Source organism: Fistularia commersonii, chromosome 8 (genome assembly GCF_037954325.1).
Source record: "Fistularia commersonii isolate RoL2024-O1a breed Wild chromosome 8, RoL_Fcom_v1.0, whole genome shotgun sequence".
NCBI classification, from domain to species: domain Eukaryota; kingdom Metazoa; phylum Chordata; class Actinopteri; order Syngnathiformes; family Fistulariidae; genus Fistularia; species Fistularia commersonii.
In genome coordinates this window covers 8,414,627-8,435,238 of record NC_141291.1, presented here as the reverse complement: position 1 = coordinate 8,435,238, position 20,612 = coordinate 8,414,627, and the positions used below count along the sequence as shown (strand labels likewise).

Genomic DNA, 20,612 nt, shown 5'->3' with positions numbered 1-20,612 from the left:
CAGCCGGATTGCGGTTTCTGGTTTTGCACGATCAACACGAACAACAATAGCAAACCTCCTATCTTGACTTCACAGGCGTGAATAACCAACGTGCACTCCTGCTCTTCTATTTCCCCCCTACTTTCTAGCCGGATACTCTCGGTGCTCTACCCAACCTGAGAGAGCTGTGGTTGGACCGCAACCAGTTATCCTCATTACCACCGGTAAGAACAGTCACTACACTGCCTTTGCTATAATGTGACTCAATAAAGGATGGACGACCAAACCAAAGTGTATTCTCCCCCTTCCAAAATGTAAATAAACAAAAACAAACAACCAGTCAGTGTTTCACTTCAAAACGGCAAACACAAGGAGGTGAAAACCGGCAGTGTTCGTGGATTGATGGCTCTGTGTTGCAGATAAGAGGTATTTTTATCCTTGTGTGCAGGAGCTGGGGAACCTTAGGAGACTCGTGTGTCTAGATGTGTCAGAGAATCGTCTGGAGGAGCTTCCTGCCGAGCTGAATGGCCTCCTGGCCCTCACCGACCTGCTGGCCACGCAGAACCTGCTGGAGTTCGTGCCAGACAGTATTGGTGAGCAGTCCCAGTGGGAAAGAGGGATCTGTCTACGGGAAATCTGGATTGAAACGATGGACCATCAAAATACAGCTATAACTGGCAAAAGACAAGATTGTTTAATAAATAACGCACACACAGATTACATTTTTGATTCTAAGTAGCCGTTTCTTTTTGGTTCCCACTGAAAGTTTGAAGTTAATCAGATGTGGGCGGAGGAGCCACTTTTTCAGTAAACGTGCTGCGTTTACAGGAACACCACTGCCCTCTACTGGCAAATGAATACCCACGGAGAGCGGCGCCAGTGTTCCGTCATAATTGCGTTTATGCCACACATTTTCAGCACAGGCCAGGACACTGGTGCAGTGGTTAGAGCTGCAGGCTCAAAGCGAGGTGGTTCCTGGCTGAATTCCAGTAGTTTGCATAGTGTTTATCTGGGATGTCTACCTTCATCTTAGTGAGACGCAGTAGGTCAGGATCAATCCAGGACGTATCCCGCATTATGCCCAGTGTCATTTAAATTCGGTGCCACCTGGGATGCCCGAGCCCCGGGGAATGCTGATGATGAATGAATATTAAACGCACAACACACACCATCTGGTTTTTGTTAAGTAGTTTCTCTCTCTCCCTTTTTTTTCTTTTTACAGGCTGCCTTAAACAGCTTTCCATCCTGAAGGTAGACCAGAATAGATTAAGTCACTTGACAGATTCAATAGGAGAATGTGAGAACCTTACAGAACTTGTTCTGACAGAGAATCTGCTACAGGTAAGGATACAAAGGAGTTAAAGCAAGTTGACCTAGCTGAAATTTATGCATGCCCGATAATATCCTTCTTTAAATAAATGAATAGCCACAAGGCTTCATCAGCGTTTTCCTCTGTTGATTCCTGAATTATGTATTCCCTCTTGAAACAGTCACTTCCTCGCTCGCTGGGCAAGCTGAAGAAGTTGACCAACTTGAATGTAGATCGCAACCGATTGGGCAGCGTGCCCAAGGAGCTGGGAGGCTGCGCCAGTCTCAACGTTCTGTCGCTGAGAGACAACCGTTTGGGCAAACTCCCCGCCGAGCTTGCAGACGCCACGGAGTTGCATGTACTGGACGTGGCTGGAAATAGGTACCCTGACCGGACGTCCTTAAATAATAACAGTGCATGGAGGCTATTTGTTTAAGGATAATTATTAAATATAATCTCGGTACTAAATAATGAATAAATTACTAGCAAGCAGTCGTGATATACGAGCTCAGTTTTTGGTCATTTAATGTCATGTCAAACTGAGATGTTTCTTTAGCTGTGTGGAGATGAATGCATTTCTGAAGATGTTATTAATGAATATTGATGTTTATCCTTACAAAGATGAAATCAAGCTTTTGGCTCATTCCCAGTGTTGTCATTCTCTTTTCCTCTTCATCAAGATTACAAAACCTGCCTTTTGCCCTGACTAACCTCAATTTGAAGGCCATGTGGCTGGCTGAGAACCAGTCGCAGCCCATGCTCAAGTTCCAGACGGAGGACGATGAGCATACGGGGGAGAAGGTGTTGACCTGTTATTTACTGCCTCAGCAGCCTTCCCCAAGCCTGGGTCAGTAGCTTCTCATTTTAACTATGTGTTATTTGGTGTTTTACTTAATATGTTATCCATTATTGGGTTAATATTATTCCTAGAGGATCATTTGTTAAGAAATCATCTTGATGAAGGCTTAAACTATGGCCTTATAACCATCAACAATATCTTGGTCTCATTTGTTGAATGATAATTGTTACTACTGAAAAGCAGCAGACTCCCTCTACAAAGTATAGCTCTTGTCAATGGTTGACATTGGTTTGGACTTACACTGGCTTTTTGATAAACACCAAAACACATTCCAGGCATTATCCTTTGAATTATTTTGAATTACAACGTTCATGATCGTACGCCCTTTATTTCTCTTCAGAGAACTTGCTTCAGAACAGCGTGGATGACAGCTGGACCGACAGCAACCTGAACAGAGTGTCGGTTATACAGTTTCAGGAAGAGACCAAGGCTGATGATGATGATGAAGATGATGATGAAGCTGCCGCGGAGCGCAGAGTGAGGAAACAATGCTCTGTCACTTCTGTGTTCAATGTGTACCCTTGACACTTTTTGAAACCACAGGCTTCAACAAAAGACAGGCTCTTGGGTTTGCTCAAAGTTATTGCTTTTATAAAAGCAATAATATTAAAGCAGTCTTTTTTTCTTTGTTTTTTTTTTTTGTATTTAAGGGTCTTCAGCGCAGAGCCACGCCACATCCCAGTGAGCTGAAGGTAATGAAGAAAGTGATTGAGGAGAGGAGAAATGAAGCCTACACATCCAAAACCGACGGAGAAGATCAGTCCTCTGATGCACAGGTGCATGTTTTATTCAAGATTCAAAGTATTTACTTTAACATGTATAGTCTAGTTTCCCCCATACTATGAAATTCTGATTTTGCGCCCCACAGTGAAGTCAGATAGAGAGAAAAAAAAAAAAACAATTAAAAAAATCAGCATATCATTGCAACAAGATGTAAACAGTGCAAAGGAATGTAAAAAGTATCAACAGGATGAATATATCTGTCATATGATTGCGATATCACCAGTTCTGTTGAGCCCGGCCTCACCAGTGATGCCAAACATTGCGGTTGCAGACCAAATCGAAACTCACTACAATCTGTCCTTTTTATCTATCAATGCACTTAAATCTTTACTCCAACTCACGCTCTCGCTTTCAGGAGAAGCGGCTAAGTGACCTTTCCAACCAAAGCCATGATTCCCAGGTGTCTAACAGCACGCTGTCAGCCACCTCGCATGAAGAAAGAAGGGATGTAACTACCTCACAGAGGGAGGACCTTGTGGACGGCCACTATCAACAAGAGGAGGAAGAATTGGATGAGATGGAGGTGGAGTACATCGAGGTACGTTTTTAAAACCTCTGATTCACACGTTTGTCCGGGGCAACTCACTAGAATTGAAACCATTTCAGCTCTCGGTTTGTACCGAAATGTGTTTTTAAGAACGGGTTTGTCTCGATGCCGTTTCTCCTAATCTCTGAACTCTTTTGCCAGCCCACTGTGCACTTTGCAGAGGAGCCCATTATTCGCGGTGGAGATGAGGAGGAGGAGGAAGACGGGGAGGATATTGAGAGAAGCGATGAGGACGAGAGACCAATGTTTCCCGCGGAGAAGCAGCGCCTAATCAGAAAAGACACGCCACACTACAAGAAGCACTTCAAGATCACCAAGCTGCCCAAGCCCGAGGCCGTGGCGGCATTGCTACAGGGATTCAGTCCTGATGGGCTCAACTCCCCCACCCAGACTGCTGAAGATGAGGAGGAAGAGGAGGAGGATAGTATTATATCCCATCAACACCACCTCAGACTGGAGGGGCCGGAGCTGGAAGATAGCCGGCACCAGGTCAATTCCAGTCAAGTAAAGGTAAAACAGAGATCTCTGCATCAGCAGGATTCAACTTGGAAATTGTGTTGGTCAGCAGGGTCCGCAGATGGAGATGCTAAAGAGAATGACAACATTGTTATTTAAAGCAAGTTTTAAATCAGGCACACAATGCAAAAATGCTGATATTATTAGTATCTTAAACAAAAAGGTTACAATTATTATATTCGACGCTTCAAATCCTGTATATTTACATCAGACTAATACGTTCAGTTTCTTTTTGCTGCCGTGCAAAACCCACAGGGCTGAATGCTGTATTGCAACTTTGCATTACGTTTGAAGTGGCAATGCATGCAGAAAAGAAAAGGTCTTCACTCGCACTGTCATCACGGGCATTTACTTCTCATGCTTTTGTAGGTTACCCACTAAAATCACCTTAGAGGAGACACCTAAGGGATTCTCTCCTTTTTCTGTCTTCTACAAAGATCAGATGTGCTCAGTCGTAATGTCAAACTTATGCCCAAATATTCCCAAAATTTTCAAGATATATTTTGATGCTTTTTTTTTTACTAGTATAACAATCTTCTTTGTCGTGCTGTAAATGATGAAGACCACCGTCCACATGCAGCTGCGATCTGATTTTAAGCTTAAAACTCTGACCATGTTTGTGACCAAATCTCATTGCATTTTAGTGTATTTTACAATTAATTGGGCGACTTCACATGTCTGCTGTAATAACAATGTGTGTATGTGCAGGCTTGTATTTGCTGAAGTGGCGGCATCTGCTGAACTGCTGCTTTTATCAACGAAGCTTTCTACTGATCATAGTTTATTGGGTAGACTTAATGATATCTGTTGATTTGTCTAATTGTAGAAATTACCTTTAACACTGATCAAGAATCATCTTACCGAATCTGTTTTGTGTGTGTCAGTGGATGTTGGGTCTGATTGTGTGTTTGACCCCTGGTCGACCAGGACGTGTACTGGCAGAGTTGGAACGTGGCATCCAATGACGACTTGTTTTGTCGTATGCTGATTGTTTTTAACGGGTACATTTAGTCAGTCAGTCTCTGATCAAATATAAGCTCCATCTTGTTATTATTATTTTTTTTAAAGCCGCTCAATGCATCAGCTGTCTGTCAGTGTTTCACTGATTTCTTTAGCCCGCCTTTTGGATACTGTGAAAATTACGCTTGCATCTTGTCAATTTGTTTTTATTCGGATGTCTGAAACTTCATCTCTCAACTGGTTTCATTTACGCATAGATAAGTCGGCCGGTGTAGTTGGACCATCTATTTAAAGCTTGCTCGTTGAGACCGGGCATCGTCCGGTATGGGAGCTTTTGCCTCAATGTCCAACCTTTACACTCTTTTGTGCTGTGGCTCAGCTCCTTGGTCTTGTCTTTCCATCTCTGCCTGTATATTTGCTTCTGGTGGCTGGGGTGTGCGTGCGAGCGAGTGCTTCAGCTTTCAAGGTGGTCCATCTCCTTGGACATGGAAGTCCCGCAACCTGCAAGCAGACAATGGAGTGGTGGTTGTGTTTGGTGAAGTCTTTGCAGTGTGTGAGAGAGGGTCCCTTTTGATTTCTTTTGCCTTTTTTTTTTTTTTTGTTCTTTTACGTTTTGTGTGCGTGCGAGTGTATTTTTATTTTTGGCCTGACTAATCCGCATGCCTCTCGCTGGTTCCTGTCCTAACAGGGGGTGTCATTTGATCAAGTCAATAATCTGCTGATTGAACCTGCTCGAATTGAGGAGGAAGAGGTCTGTACCTACTTTTTCCTGTTCGGTCCTTCTCTCTCTTGTCCCTTACTCACCTACTCACTCATCCGCCTGTATTCAGAGGTGGAGTGAGACCCACAAAAAACATGGTTAATTTAAGCCAATCACCAGGGACCCCCTAACCATAACTTCTTTAAGAGGTGGCTAGTGTGGCAGAATTGTAATGTAGGAAGGTATATTCATATATAAATTGTTTTAAGTGGTCAGTGGAGCATCATATTGGTGTAGTATTTAGTCATTCCCGTTTGAACATTCATTTAGACTGTCCAAAATAATATGACTCGTCAAGATCAATTGTGTTTCCAAACTAAATTTATCCTCAGCAAGCATGAGAGCTAATGTTGAAATGCATGTATTGAACCTGTATGCAATGAGCCTGGTGTGCACCAGCACTGGGGAGGTTCCTCAAATGTTTTCCAGATTTGTTGTGCAACCAATCCACTTTTCTGGTGTTCTTGTAATGTTACACGCTCAACTGTCTTTAGATCCTGACAGATGCCAATGGAGTTCCTTGCAACTTGATGGCCTAATGCAATAATAAATTACCATAATATATAGACTAATGTTCAGTCCAGTTCATCAGGTGTGATATTCTTGACAAATATTTAATCCAATCACACTAATAGATGAAGTTGGACCACAGGTAGGAAATTGATTTGGTTCCTGGGTATCTTTTCCGTTATGGACCCATGCAGGACTTCTTACATAGTGTTGTGGGCTGCATGCGTCACACGATGGTGTTTTGAGATGATGATGCAAGAGATCGTCACTCGGAGTGATTGCTGCGTCCAGGTCTCTTCCTCCTTTCAATCGCTATTTTCTTGCTGACTGTATGCAGGTTTTTTTCAACAATAGGAAGTTCCTTTGCACACACTGCATCTACAGACTTTAAGCTTCAGCAAGTAGGAGCCCTTAAGAACTTCTGGTTATGACACGCCTGGTACTGCTACATATGGATAATGAAATGCACCTAACATTTGAAAAATAACCTTAATTTGCTTTATTTACTTTGAAATATTCTTTGATGTAGATCTTGATAGACTGAAGAGTTATTTTTCAAACTTCAAATTTAGCCTTACTAAGGCTGGTACCACACAAATTGTCCTTTTTTGCAGAAAAATTTGTTTTATTAAAGCCAAATAATGGTAACGTTAAAATGTTGGCATTTGATATTGTCTTATAATTCAGATGCATACATTTTAAGTGTTCTGCGTAATAATGTCTCAATATGAACAGGAACTCCTGAAACATCAAGAACGTATAGCAGTGAATTTCTTTGTAGAAGCTGTTATTACATCTGTCCTTGAACATGGACATTATTTGCATACCCGTTTTGGTTAAACATTTAACAACACTTGTTTGGCTAGAACCAGAACCTTTGACTCTAACATGTCATTCGAGCTCCTTGTCAAGCACCATGTTCTGCCACCTGCCACCTCTGCCATCCTATTTCTGCTTCCGCCGCTTAGCTCCTTTTCCTCCCACAAATATGCTGTGTTGCCCATAAATGAATGGGCTGGTTGCGCTGTTATTAGGTATGCAGCAGTACATTACTCTTTGGGCTCCGTTACACATAGGTAAACACATGAGGTTATATTAGCTGCAAATGCAAAATATGAATAGTATTAACAATATTGAGCACAATGTTATGGACCACACATGAATTGTAATAACAATTCTAACAAATCACTCCTAGATTGTTTGTTTCTTTAAAAGTCATGAATTTCAATACACTTCCCGTATTGCTGTTTGGTCAGAATATCATCAATAGCTCAATCTTATTGAGCACTTTATGTATTTATTTTTTTTGAACTGTCTTCACAATCTGGACACAGCCTTCCTCGTCTGTCTGGCAATAGTGACATTTTCTCTTCTGCTTCCTTCTTATTCATCCCAACCCACTGCATGGCCTGGATATATACCAGATGAACATTGCCGTCCCTGAGGAAGCCCTTTGTAATACGGGGCTGTCCTCTTTTCAGAAAGTGTGACTTTATTCACTTTTATTATCTCAAGTATATGTCAGTTAAGGGCATTGCTTATAGAGGAATAATGTTTCACACAAACTAAATATCAAGATGATTCTAATTAAGAAATTCCAACACCTACTGATTTTAGAGCCAACCATTTCCTCATCAGTTGCTATGGTTGACACTGCCCTTTGGCAGACAGAGGGAGGTCACCCTCTGTTTCAGTCGTAGGATAGCTTCCAGTTTGTCTCCATCTCACTCTGCCCGGAGTTTAATGCCGTCTTGGCGGTTTCAATACTAGCTCTGAATTCCCTTCCTCAACTTCCAGCACACGCTAACCATCCTGCGGCAAACAGGCGGCCTGGGCATCAGCATCGCTGGAGGGAAAGGATCAACGCCTTACAAGGGGGATGATGAGGTAATTATTAAAAATGTTTTTATTCAGAAATAGTGAACTAATAGACGCATCAACTACAGTACAATCGAAATTCAATGTATCTGCAGGGAATTTTCATTTCGAGAGTTTCCGAAGAGGGTCCAGCCGCCAGAGCGGGAGTGAAAGTGGGAGACAAACTTCTAGAGGTATAAAACTAGAATGAATGGACGAGTCTGTTTGAGCCTCATTTCTCTAGTTTTGCTTTGTTTTATCCAGATATAGGACATTTAATACAGTTATGTAAAAACTGAACCGTCTCGTGTTTCCGCTCAGGTAAATGGAGTAGATCTTCACGAAGCAGAGCATCACACAGCAGTGGAGGCCCTCCGGAGCTCTGGTGCAGCCGTCTCCATGAGGGTGCTGCGTGAGCGCATGGTGGAGCCGGAGAACGCCATCACTACCACGCCACTCAGGCCAGAGGATGACTACTTCCCCCGGGAAAGACGTAGCACCGGCCTCGCCTTCAACATGGAGCCCAGTCTCAGCGGTCCACACCAGCGGCTCTCCACGTGTCTGATGCGAAACGACAAGGGGTTGGGATTCAGCATCGCTGGGGGAAAAGGCTCCACACCATACCGGACTGGAGACACGGTGAGACTAATTTGTTGATTTTTCAGTTTGGTCACCCCCGCTTTCTCAAAAAAACAAAAACTTACATTTGAACCTTTAATAAAATCACACTGATTTAAAATGCCAGGTCACCACAGTCACTAAAGGTGGCCTTGTAAAAGCATGTTCAAAAATGTTATCACAGTGAAGATCTGTGAAGAACTCTATGGCTACGGTCCGTTGTATATTTTACACTTATTTTTACACTTTATTTCATATCCTGATATCAACCTATGGACACCACCAATGGACACCAAACAATCTGCTGTGTTAACAGTGATTAAATAGTTCACATTGCACCTCGAAGGCCCTGTCATTGCTGTATTATGTGTTAGTGGATGTTATTAAAGACTATTCTGAATAGGAACAGAAATGCATCTCAAGTTTTTCGATGCCTGCTTTATGCATAGCTGTGGTTTTGTTTGCTAATCTATGTGCTATATCAATATTACAAGCATCCAGAAGATGTTTCCAAAGCCCCAAAGTTTATTTTTCACGTGAGAGTGATTAAAAAGATGAATAAATACTGATACCTGAACAATTTTAGTGTGGTTTTGAAGTTGTGAAGTGAGGTCATAGCGTGTGCAGTAACCGACTCAGTGACAAGGAGCTGTCTTTCCACAGCGGCTATTCTAGCTACAGTGTTTACAGTCATCACCAGGGAGACAGCGATATGAATAGCAGGCCTTGACACTTGATATGCTCACTGTAAGAGGAACGGTTGAGGTGTGTATTTGGGCTGTTGAATGGGCCCAAGCAGAATTCTGTTAAAACCAGTGTTGCTCCAGAGGCTTCCATGAGGGAAGGACTCATGAACCTTGGATTTAGGAGGGGTTTGCTGTAAGTGTTATCTGTTTTTCAAAAAGGGCTTTGGAATGGATGCAGTGTCCAGGTATTTAGTTAATCCTACTTGGGGGTGCAGTGGACTTACCCTAAGCATGCGTGTTTACATATTCTGAAGCAAGCAGTGGGTGTTTATTTTTATATAACTATTTTGCAAATATTAAAAACATGGTACAGTATAGTTTAGGGGGGTTTACATTGCTTTTTAGGAACCTTTAGAGGCGTTAATGTCAATATTTTTTGGAGAATTGTGACAGTATTTGGCGACAATGTGTAAATGGGTTATCGAGACTCCCTATCAAACTTTCTAGGTTGTGGCTAATCTCAAAACGTCCAGTTTCTGTCCTACACTGCAGTAAGATATCTCCCTCTAGACCCCTAACTATAAACTTTCCTCCTTAGTGTTTGATCACAGCATCACTGCCCGTTGCACCAGATTTTTCCACCACTCTCACTATTGGGTTTTCAACAAACCCATAGCGATTTTATGCAATATTTCAGCAGCCACTTAGGTTGTACAGGATACCAAATAAATAATGGTGGAACTATAAATTGGCTTAATGCGATATGATTTATGAATTTGGTCAGAGTGATTACAAGTCTGCAGTTTTCCCTTCAATATTGAATTTTGGGATATTATTTGTAGGCTAGGTCATCTGTAGCACCACTGTTACTAACTCAGCGGTCACTAATTTACAGTTCTGTTTTTTATGCAGTGCTTCTGCAAAACATTACTAATCAGTAGTTCTGACATCAGAACATGCAGCGTATATGACCTTGGCATAATAAATAATGTGTATTTTCTCTTTTCAGGGTATCTTCATCTCTCGTATTGCAGAAGGTGGAGCAGCGCACAGAGACAGCACGCTACGTGTCGGGGACAGGGTAATCTCTGTGAGTACAAACAGTCCACGTTTATATCCAGGCACTGCAACACTGGACTTCATCACAACAAGCTTCCCCTTTATACAGATGACTGAATGTCATTTGAAAAAGGAGTTGTTTGTGTAAGAATATGTTAAAAGTTGACAATTACAGGATTACCTGACTCCTTGGTGGTGTTACTTGAATAACATCAACAAGCAGAAGATTCCTTATCCACTAGTAGGATAGGTCTTGTCAGGATATGTCAGACTTCCTTTGTTTAGGTCCCAAGCTGACAGTTAATAAGACTTGACCAGCGCAACTTACTTCTGCTTGGCTTTGCTGTCCTGCGTGGGTTGCATGTTTTTGTCCAGTCACTTCTCCGCTCTGTGGCGCACCTGATGCTGAGATATCCTGTGGTGACTGTGAAGCTGCCACTGGCTGCTAATAATTTGTAATCACCTTTCCTCCATCAAGTCCTGCTTTCTTGAAATCACACAGCCCCTTTCTCGATCGCTCTGTTATCCGTTTTCGCTCTCCCTTCCCACCTGTTTTTCATCAATTTTCTCCTCCACGCTTCTCTCACCCTCCGCCTTTGCATGATCACTATTGCATTTACTGCACCTCCTTGCCTGTGTGCTGGTGGGTATGGTGTTTGGGAGCAGTGGGCTGAGTCTGTTCCACCGCTGACATGATAAAACATGGGTTTCCCTGTCAGCGGCTCTGGTGACAGATTAGCCACTGGTAAGAGCCGATACTGTCAGGTCAGCGCTGACCTCTGCTTGTCACTTTGGGCCAGTTGTCAAGACATGCATGCCAGAAATCTTCTCTCTTTACTTGATTATAAAAATCCGTGTTAACAAACTAATGTCTAAACAGTTTCATAACCTATTAGTTCTCCATGGACCTCACTGCTTGCCTTTGTTGACTTAAAGATCAGAATTTTTGGAGATGCCCCATTCTCACTAGGTTTTTAAGTAAATAAAGACAAGCGGATTCAAATGTGAATTTATTACAATAGGTGTATGTTGGGGGAAATTAGCTTGTGCTTGCTCGTAGCCTTTCACCCATCTTATATTGTCTCAAACTTTTGACCCCCTATTTTCTCCATACTTGTTTTTCTTTGTAGGTATTTTCTCAACATATGTACTAAGTGAATGAGATTTTTTTTTTTTTTTAAATATGAACCAGGGAATAGCTTTTAACGAGGTGGATGTGAAATGTCGAGAAATGTGCCTGCTAGCCGCATGCCATTTCAAGCATGTAATTGTTCAGTGCTGCTCACTCTGCCCATTTGCTGGTTGCTAATGTGCATGTTGTCATTGGGAAAGGCTGGGTGGCCTGACACACTACGTGGTTGGTTTTACTGTCAATCCAGATCAATGGTGTAGACATGACAGAGGCCAGACATGACCAGGCAGTAGCGCTCCTTACCGGCACCTCCCCAACTATCGCCCTCCTGGTGGAGCGTGACCCGAATGTACCACGGGGCTCCCCCGGTCAGTCCCGGGCACGAGCCCACTCACCTCCACCCCCAGAGCCTTCAGATTCTCCAGACCAGGAGGAAGAAGGCCTCTCCCTTCACGGGAACAACCTCAGTCGAATGGAAGATGAATATCCCATCGAGGTACAGCCCTCACATCTGAAATCCACGCTTGCTTCCGTGGAATTCTTACTTCACTTATTTCAATTAGACCATGCCCTCATTAAGCGATTCAGTGTTAATATCTCTTTATTTGGCCCCTGCCTATACTTGCTGCTGTACAGTATCAGAGAGGATGGTGTATGGTATGAAGGCCTGTTCTAATTCAAATATCTTTCTACTAGAGTGTGTAGCCTTGTAGTATCAGCGAAACATAACCTCCAACAAAGGTTGTCTGTTGAAGTTGTAAATACTTATCTGTATTTAGTTCTTATGTTATCGGTATCTTCATAGTTATCTGTAGAGATTTTAGTACAGTAGAAAATAATCACTTGGTATGTATTTGAATCTAACGTACCCTAACGCCTATTAACTTTGTAGTATGGAATTGTAAATAATGTATAATTAAGCTAATTTGCATGATGCTGCCACAGTAAGTTCCTTGCTTCCCCCTCTCCACAGGAGGTGACTCTGTTGAAGTCGGGCGGTCCTCTCGGCCTCAGTATTGTCGGAGGCAGTGACCATGCTAGTCACCCGTTTGGCATCAATGAACCAGGGGTGTTCATCTCAAAGGTTTGGCTCCTGCCTGCGACTCCAAAATTGTACATTTGCCAGCTAAAACATGTTGAAATACTTTTTTTTTTTTTTTTTTTTGCACGTTCTCTCTTGGCACAGGTAATACCTCACGGTTTGGCATGCCAAAGTGGGTTGCGGGTAGGCGACAGAATCTTAGAGGTGAACGCTATCGACCTGCGTCATGCCACACACCAAGAAGCTGTACGTGCACTGTTGGCTAACAAGCAGGAGATACGCATGTTAGTGCGCAGGGACCCTTCACCTCCTGGAATGCAGGTGAGGAAATTCATATATATCCACCAAAAGATACCAGTTTCAGCGCAATGAAAAGTGTGGACAAGTTGAAACAAGTTGTTCACTCGATCTAACAAGGGTTATATTTGCTGCAGGATATCGTAATCCAGAAGCAGCCCGGGGAGAAACTTGGCATCAGTATTCGTGGAGGTGCCAAAGGTCACGCAGGAAACCCCTTAGACCCCACAGATGAAGGCATCTTCATATCCAAAGTATTGAAACATTGATTGACTGCCAAAATACTGCATTTTGATTATTCCGTCAGTGTTTAGTCAATGTATATTTCGTGTTTTGAATTCAGAGAGATAATGTGTGAATCACGCTTAATATTTGTTCAGGTGAGTTCGAGCGGTGCAGCCGCACGAGATGGCCGACTGCAGGTGGGCATGCGAATACTGGAGGTGAACAACCACAGCCTGCTGGGTATGACGCACACAGAGGCGGTGCGAGTGCTTCGGGCTATCGGGGACTCGTTGGTCATGCTGGTGTGTGACGGCTTTGACCCGAAGAAAGTTGCAACCGTGGAGGTGAGACATATTAGAAATCAAGTGTGTATAAAATGGGCTGTATTTGCCAGGACCATTTGAGACAGTTTTCAGGCGATGGAGATGTTGAAATATTAGAATCCAAGGCCGGCTTTTCAAATGGTGAGACAGACTCACAAAAAAAACAACACAGTTTTTGCTCTATTATTTTCATTGGATGTGAATCGTCAAACAACACCGCCAAAGTACAACACAGAAAAGCGGCACTCAAACACATTAATTCTCGTTACTGCAAGAGGCCGCCTTACCTTTAGGCAAACAGGTTAACTGAATCAGTTATTCCCACGTGACAACTCCTATTACGAAGACAGCTTCGAAATAACCAGTCTTACCTTTGTGGTTTTTAACCACAAGCTTTCAAATAAAAATGGCAGGAAACACGATAGATCATTGTTCATTTCAATTTTTTTTGTATGATATCTTGTTATTTTTGGGGTTGGAATAAGTCAAGGAAAATATTTGCACAGGTAAAATAATTGGTTCCCCGTGTAAATGACTCGTGTAAATGAAAAAACACATACTAATTGTTTCCAAGTTTTGAATTATTCATGATTTTTTTAGTTGTTGTTTCATATTGTCTGGGTGCTGTCGGTGTTCCAGGCATCTCCAGGCATCATTGCAAACCCCTTCGCAACAGGAATTGTCCGCAAAAACAGTATGGAAAGCATCTCCTCCATAGATCGAGACTTGAGCCCTGAGGAGATGGACATAATACAGAAGGTACTATACAACAATGTATATTTCCTGAATTATGGTTTTAAACAAAGCTTTCATAAGACCAAGATGAGTTGTAAATCGCTGAAACTTCCTGACAGATATTTGGATGAATGTTACTGTAGCTACAGTATCAAGACTAACTCATAGACATGACACCTGTTGTGTTGTTTTTTTTTTTTTTCCATCATCAGATAGCTGCTCCCCAGCTCTTTCCCTCTCCATATATAGAAAAATAAAGCCGTGGCACATTTCTAGTTTCTAGACCGGGAAGTCACTGTCATGCAACTGTTTTATACGGGAGTCATCCACATACCAGGAATTAGTTTGGCGAATTTGTAATCGCAGCAGCTAAGTCAACCACATGAATCAAATGTTTTGTTCAGCGATTCTGTCGCACCAACACTGTGCTACCACAGCAATTTGGTGTTAGCAGGTGGAGTTTTCAACAGCAGTGGCGTCTCATTCCCTCCTATCATGCACCAGAGAGCTTGAAAGCACCAGCGCAGTTGTTTGTTTTGTCTAGATTAGCTTTTGGGAAACTGCCCACAGGAAAGGAATGTATGGGTTTGCTGGTTCTGCTGTTCCTTCACTCTTACTTCGAGTACTTTTTAGTGTTTACTGAGCTAACATTTGCACGAATGACATACAATCCAAAGTTCCAGCAGCACTCGTATAAATTGCAATGGCTTTAGAATGAAGGCAGAGATCGCGCGGAGACTTTTAGCCACTTCCCGGAATTGTAAGGATATTGAATCATGCTCTTCTTCAGGAGTCTGAGATGGTGAGAGAGACGTCACAGTGGGAAAAAGAGGAGATGGAGAAAGTGGTAAGTGAAACCAAAATCCCCTACTTTTTGTTGACAGCAAGTGATACACGCCAGAACAACAAATAGATTGCAACAAAGTTAGAGAATTCTATTTTTTTCTCCATGGTAGTTTTTTTCGGGGGGGAGCAAAACAATAGTCTGCCTCACACTGCAGGGTGGAGCTTTAGAGTCTGTCTGTATCGGGTGAATGAAGCTTCCCGTCTGCGCCCTGTGTGGGTATTTGTTTGACAAAGCTATTCCTGCAATGTCCCACCTTGCATGCTTTTTCTTCTCCCATAGTGAATGAATAGGACTTTTTTAACTTTTGTGGATTCTATACTTTGTTTCCCCTGGTTTTCTCTCGTCTTCCCTCGCCTTTGGTGTGTTTGTGACATAAAACCCTTCCCTCTCCATGCCACCTTTCCGCTCTTATTCCTCTCCGTGTCACCCTCTGTAACGCTGTGCTTTCGTCTGCCATTTCACCTTCCACCGCATTTACTGTGTGCCTGTGTGGTTGGGTGTCTTCTCCTGTGTGCCCTCCTCCCCTTCCTTTCTTGGTGAAGGAGCGAATGCGCTTGGAGCGAGAGGAGGCAACTCGCCTGCTAGAAGCGGAGACTGAGGTGAGAAACTCCTCGACAGCAGGGCCTCGGACAAACCCTTGTGTTCGAGCGGAACGATGGTTCGTCACTGGTACCTGTGCCGTGACGCTGCTTCCACAGGAGTTTACAGTGCTCCTCTGTCCAGCTTAAAAGGGAAAATGATACATCTTTTTTTCCCGCTAAATTGATTTATCTATTCTCGAGTGGCTTATTTTTATTTGACAAGGATATCTCAGACACAAACGTGTGCCCTGGTGATGAGAAGGTAAAAGACTCTCTTGCTGGTCGATGGATATTTGGCTTAATCGGATCTTCAGACAGCAGCAAACGCTGTTTAGAGAATCTTAGCCAAATCTGAAATTTCAGAGACCACGGTTTCAAAAAAACTGGGGTGCAAGGATTGTGTTTTGTAAATTATACAATCATTTAAAAGTTTTTTTTGATTTCATTTTGCTTTTAATAAACATATAATATAAATGTGAAATTCTACGTATCAAAACACCCTAAACTGTCTAATTTTCACCAGATAATTGACTTATCCAGCCCTTGGTGAGGCATCTGCTGTCATGGCAGTTGGCTAGCCTAGTACGATGAGAGGATGTAGGTGCTACCAGACTTGAATGGCTGATGGTGATTCAAAAGTCCCAGTATCGGGTGGGGCACTTTTTTTTCCCCCATTTACCAGTGAATTGATGGAATAATACCCCCAAAGCCCAGTGTGCGATGCAGATTTTTAAGTTCCGTCCTCGTATTTGTCCACGATCCCAGGGGATATTATGACTTTCTGTTGTCGTCAACATCTCAATCGTGTTATCTTTTACTGTAACATTCGCTTTACCCATGGTAGAAATACTGTATTCATATCGCAAAGAAATTTCCCACATGTAGGGTTTCTTTTAAATCTATATTTGTGTGTGGTTATCCTACTATCAACACGCATTATATATACTGCCCCAGGAATTTAAGCAGATTTCAGAGTAGATTAGAACACCATGCACTCCACCTCAAAATCTAATTTATAAATGGAAAAAAATGACTCTCAGATGGAATCTGTCTTCACAATAATTTCCATATTCCCTTTTCAGAATATCAGCACTGGACCTCTAAAACTAGACTACAAAACCCTGGCTGCATTACCCACCACCAGTCTGCAGAAGGTCAATAGGGTGAGTGCATTGTAATGTTTGCAAGCACTGATAGAGGGACTCTGCTTTTAACCTCAAAGTCAACTTTGGTGTGATCCGAAGGGTTTCGGTTTGAAGAGCGCTTTTTGCGAGCAGGACCGGTCATCAGGATTAAATAAAAGATGTGAAGGCGTCTTCCGGGAAAATGAACAAGACGTATTCAAGGCTGAGAAATGTGTCATCATCGCAGTATCTGGTGGACCGAGGTTGGGAAGGACATCTATTTATAATGTACACAAGGAGGTGAAGATAGATGCTCGATGTGCTGTCTCCACATTTGTCAGCATTATTTAAAAAAGTTGCAAAGAGTGGCAGCAAGAAGGAGGGCAGGGGACAGCTGCCCTTTATCAAGCAAACTATTCTTAGCAAGATTTTAAAGCTGCATCTGGCCGGCATGGCGTCTTTCCGGGTGGGAGGGGTGCTCGACTGTTTTGGAGCGTCTAAGTGGAACAGTTTCAGTTTGAGCTCCCAGAGGAGTTCTTTAGGTGGGACTTAAAGGACGCGCCAGCCGAGCCCCGAAAGTGAGTACAAATGACCTGGCCTAGAGAATAGAGGACTTTGAGCAGTTTTTTTTCTTTATCTGTGCACCTTTTTTATCAACTCTTATTTTTCATGTGATCCAAATGTGTGCCTTTATCAATTGCAGATAAATCTGACCGTTCGGATTTAATCTGTATTCTCACAATGTCTAAAAACAGTTAGTTGTTTTTTTTTTTTAAGTAGCTCTGAATGAACAGTTAGATCATTTTAAATATTCCAGTGTCTTATTAAATTTATGGATTTACATCCTATGGGACTTGTATGCAGACCAAAATGATTATCTCGCAAAATATATTACTACTAACCCATCAACAATTTCTCCTCACATGTGCATGTTCTTGCTTTAACGGTTTTAGAATCAGCCATTGAGGCTGGCTGTCTTTCACCCAGCTGAAACTAAAGTTATTGTTAAAACCCGTTTTAGATAAATCCAATCCATGTGCTTTGTGACCTGTTAACCGATTGTTCAAAAGCCTGAATTCTGGAAAAGTCGGGATGATTGTGTTAGGAAGCACAAAACAAAGCTTGCGTGCTTATTGTGCTAACGCTGCAGGGATTCAGCAGAAATTCACAATTAATTGTACAAGGTTTGAGTTCTAAGACCCAGTGGAATGTCTATTATTGAGGAGCTTTCAATCACAAATCCAAAACAGACAAATCCTAAACAGATACTTCCAAATCAAGTGAAAAGGTTTTTACAACCAGGATTTACTGTTTTTCATTTGTGAGACAGTTGTTACTGGTTATTCGACGGTCTGCAGCGCCATAATGAATTCACCTATTGTGTGAATATACATTTAGAAAACCGTGGTCGCGTCGACCTAAATGCCTCCCCTCTAGTTCAGTGTATTTGAAAGCACGCTTTCCTCTCGTATTCCCCAACTCCAGCTGTCCCTCGCAGTCTATATCAGTGCCAAAAGAGCACTCGCTCACATTCCACCCTGCTGACCCCTGTTACACCACCGACTCCTGTAGTCAGCATGCACGGCCACACTGCTGCCTCACAATGGTTGTATTCTTAGACCTGCTCAGCACCACATGTGAAGGTCAAATGAAGTACAGTCTTTTTTTTTAATTGAAACACGGTTTCTAAAAATTTCTGAGTGCATCAGTTTAATCATATCCCATTGGCTGCTTTATACCTTTCTCCCGAGCAATGGTGTGATCGGGCTTCATCAATACAGTGGCCACTGAAGCTGTACAAACAACTCACTAATCTGATAAGAAAAGAAAGTAATTACGCCATTATTCTTATAACGTGTAGCCACTTTTGTAGGCTTGACTGAAATGGAGTCAGCAACTTATCTGTGGGGCTCTGTCAAATATGTATCAAAATACCTGTTAGAGCCACGCGGGCCGAGACGCTTTTTAGTCTGAATAATTTTTATTCGGAAAGATAAGTTTTCTTTATTTTCAGTGTTTCGATATTCTTTAGTGCTGAAACTGTTGCAGATAGATGTAGATTTTAAGATAAAACACCAAGAGCACTTACATTAAAACCATGACATTTCAGGAAGTCTGTGTGATTGGTTTTGCTGTTAATGGCAACGTACGCATTTTTAGAGACTCAGAAAAATTGGTGATGTTTTTATGAACAAACAAAGGGCACACCCATTTGACCTATTTGCGGGGACGTTGTTGTCCCCAGATCCTTTCAGTTTGCTTACAAAACAATGGCTAATTGTTTTCAGAAATTAAAATCTCTTGATCTATGTATGGTCATTGTTGGTTCAATTATTTCCTCTTTAAGTTCACATTTTCTGGTCAGTCACTGCCAACCATGTATATATTTTTCTCTGCTATTTCATGCCATTTCATCTTTCTGCCTCTCCTATCAGTTTATTGTTGAATGTCCTCCCTCTTCCTTCCTATTCAGTTCTCGTCTTCTGTAAGTCTGACTGCTCCCATGGAGGCCCCTCTACAGGCCCAGTGCGGGGCCCCGTTAGAGCCTCTGGGCTTCCATTTAGGCCATCCCTCGCAACCTGCCAGTCACATGAACCCAGCATCCTCCCCCAGTCTGATCACAGAGCACGACTGTATTCGTGGATCCCAGTTCCCTCCCAATGGAACCTCCAACACAGACAGTTGTGGCTCTACAAGTATTTCTCCGATATTCTTTTCTGAAGAAGAGGAGTGTCTGGTGGACTCCCAGCCCATTTCCTTCAAAGAAAATCCTTTTTTGGTTGCCAATCGTAAAGGAAGGGGCCTTCCTGCCGGGCAGCAGATCCTGTCAGGGCCACCTGTAGGCTATGGAAAACAAGGCCACCTGCAGCCCTGGTTGTACAGCAAGGCAAGCCACATACCCGAGTGTGGTTTGGAAGCAGCATGGTGTATTGAAACGCACAGTTTGTTGCCTTTCTCACTTGTTTACCTTGAACTGGATTCAAAGTTTTGCATTTCAGATCAAAAGCTCTTTTCACACTTTTTTCCAATCTTGTAGATTTTTTTTATCTTTGTCTCTTTTTGCCAAATCAACATATGATGAGAATTAAGTTTGGCCTGTATTGGAAAGAAATCACCAAACTTGGGTGTCCTGTGCTTTTCAAGGTTTAATGAGACTGGCACAGAAGTGTTTCTCCTCCCGAGAAAGACGTACACGTTGCGCTCAGTCTTGCTTTTATTGAACCAGCCACTTGAACAGGTGCATGTTTTGCTGTGATCAGTTTGTATTTCCCCGCAAAGCATTTGAGCACGTAGTCAGGAATGTTTGTCCTAACAGCTGCAAGGGGCAGGGGGTGGGGCGGGGGGTCATTATTCATTCTGGCCTACAAGACAGAAATGTTCATGTATTTACCAGAAGACCGACCAACTATAAGACTAACCGTTGAGATTTGTTAGGGCATTTCTTTGTGTCCCTCTTCCGTGCTGTTTTGAGTGCACTGTCGGCCCTTAGATATGCCGTCTAACCGCGTGTTTGTTGTTTTGCTTTCCCAGGCGCCGTCTTCTGATTATGGCAGAACGGAGAGCCCAGTCAGAGAAGCCCCTTACTCTCCCACCATCCAACCGGTAAGCGGCTGCACTGCCCAGCCCTCGCATCCCATTAGTCACCATCTGCTCCCATATCACTCCATTTCTTTATTTTCTCCTCTTCTTCAAGTCACACCCAGATAGCTTTAGTTTACAGTTGACCTCTTTGACCTTTCATCCCACCCTTAGCCCAGCCACACCTCTTCCAACAGTTCCCTGAGCGCTGGCAGGGAGACCCGCTTCGTAAGTGGGTCTCATGGCCCTCTGCTCTGGCCTGTATTTGTTTTTCAAACCGCGGC

At 42.8% G+C, this 20,612-nt stretch overlaps 1 protein-coding gene across 22 annotated transcripts in view; it reads left to right on the top strand.

Moving 5' to 3' along the window:
- Positions 1-20,612, top strand: part of scrib (scribble planar cell polarity protein) — a 62,957-nt gene that overhangs the window by 30,689 nt on the left and 11,656 nt on the right. For 9 of the 22 annotated variants that reach the window (XM_086150922.1, XM_086150915.1, XM_086150918.1 and 6 more), the window contains exons 7-32: positions 129-203; positions 428-572; positions 1,202-1,320; positions 1,470-1,669; positions 1,969-2,135; positions 2,488-2,624; positions 2,798-2,923; positions 3,286-3,468; positions 3,619-3,987; positions 5,642-5,704; positions 8,021-8,110; positions 8,197-8,274; positions 8,402-8,719; positions 10,394-10,474; positions 11,823-12,071; positions 12,549-12,659; positions 12,762-12,938; positions 13,052-13,168; positions 13,295-13,483; positions 14,102-14,221; positions 14,988-15,044; positions 15,587-15,643; positions 16,708-16,788; positions 19,223-19,636; positions 20,281-20,352; positions 20,503-20,556. In XM_086150922.1, the coding sequence (XP_086007048.1) occupies positions 129-203; positions 428-572; positions 1,202-1,320; positions 1,470-1,669; positions 1,969-2,135; positions 2,488-2,624; positions 2,798-2,923; positions 3,286-3,468; positions 3,619-3,987; positions 5,642-5,704; positions 8,021-8,110; positions 8,197-8,274; positions 8,402-8,719; positions 10,394-10,474; positions 11,823-12,071; positions 12,549-12,659; positions 12,762-12,938; positions 13,052-13,168; positions 13,295-13,483; positions 14,102-14,221; positions 14,988-15,044; positions 15,587-15,643; positions 16,708-16,788; positions 19,223-19,636; positions 20,281-20,352; positions 20,503-20,556 (3,849 nt within the window). The remainder of the gene's footprint in view (positions 1-128; positions 204-427; positions 573-1,201; positions 1,321-1,469; positions 1,670-1,968; positions 2,136-2,487; positions 2,625-2,797; positions 2,924-3,285; positions 3,469-3,618; positions 3,988-5,641; positions 5,705-8,020; positions 8,111-8,196; positions 8,275-8,401; positions 8,720-10,393; positions 10,475-11,822; positions 12,072-12,548; positions 12,660-12,761; positions 12,939-13,051; positions 13,169-13,294; positions 13,484-14,101; positions 14,222-14,987; positions 15,045-15,586; positions 15,644-16,707; positions 16,789-19,222; positions 19,637-20,280; positions 20,353-20,502; positions 20,557-20,612) is intronic. The other 13 variants (XM_086150928.1, XM_086150926.1, XM_086150924.1 and 10 more) reach the window with 8 other exon arrangements.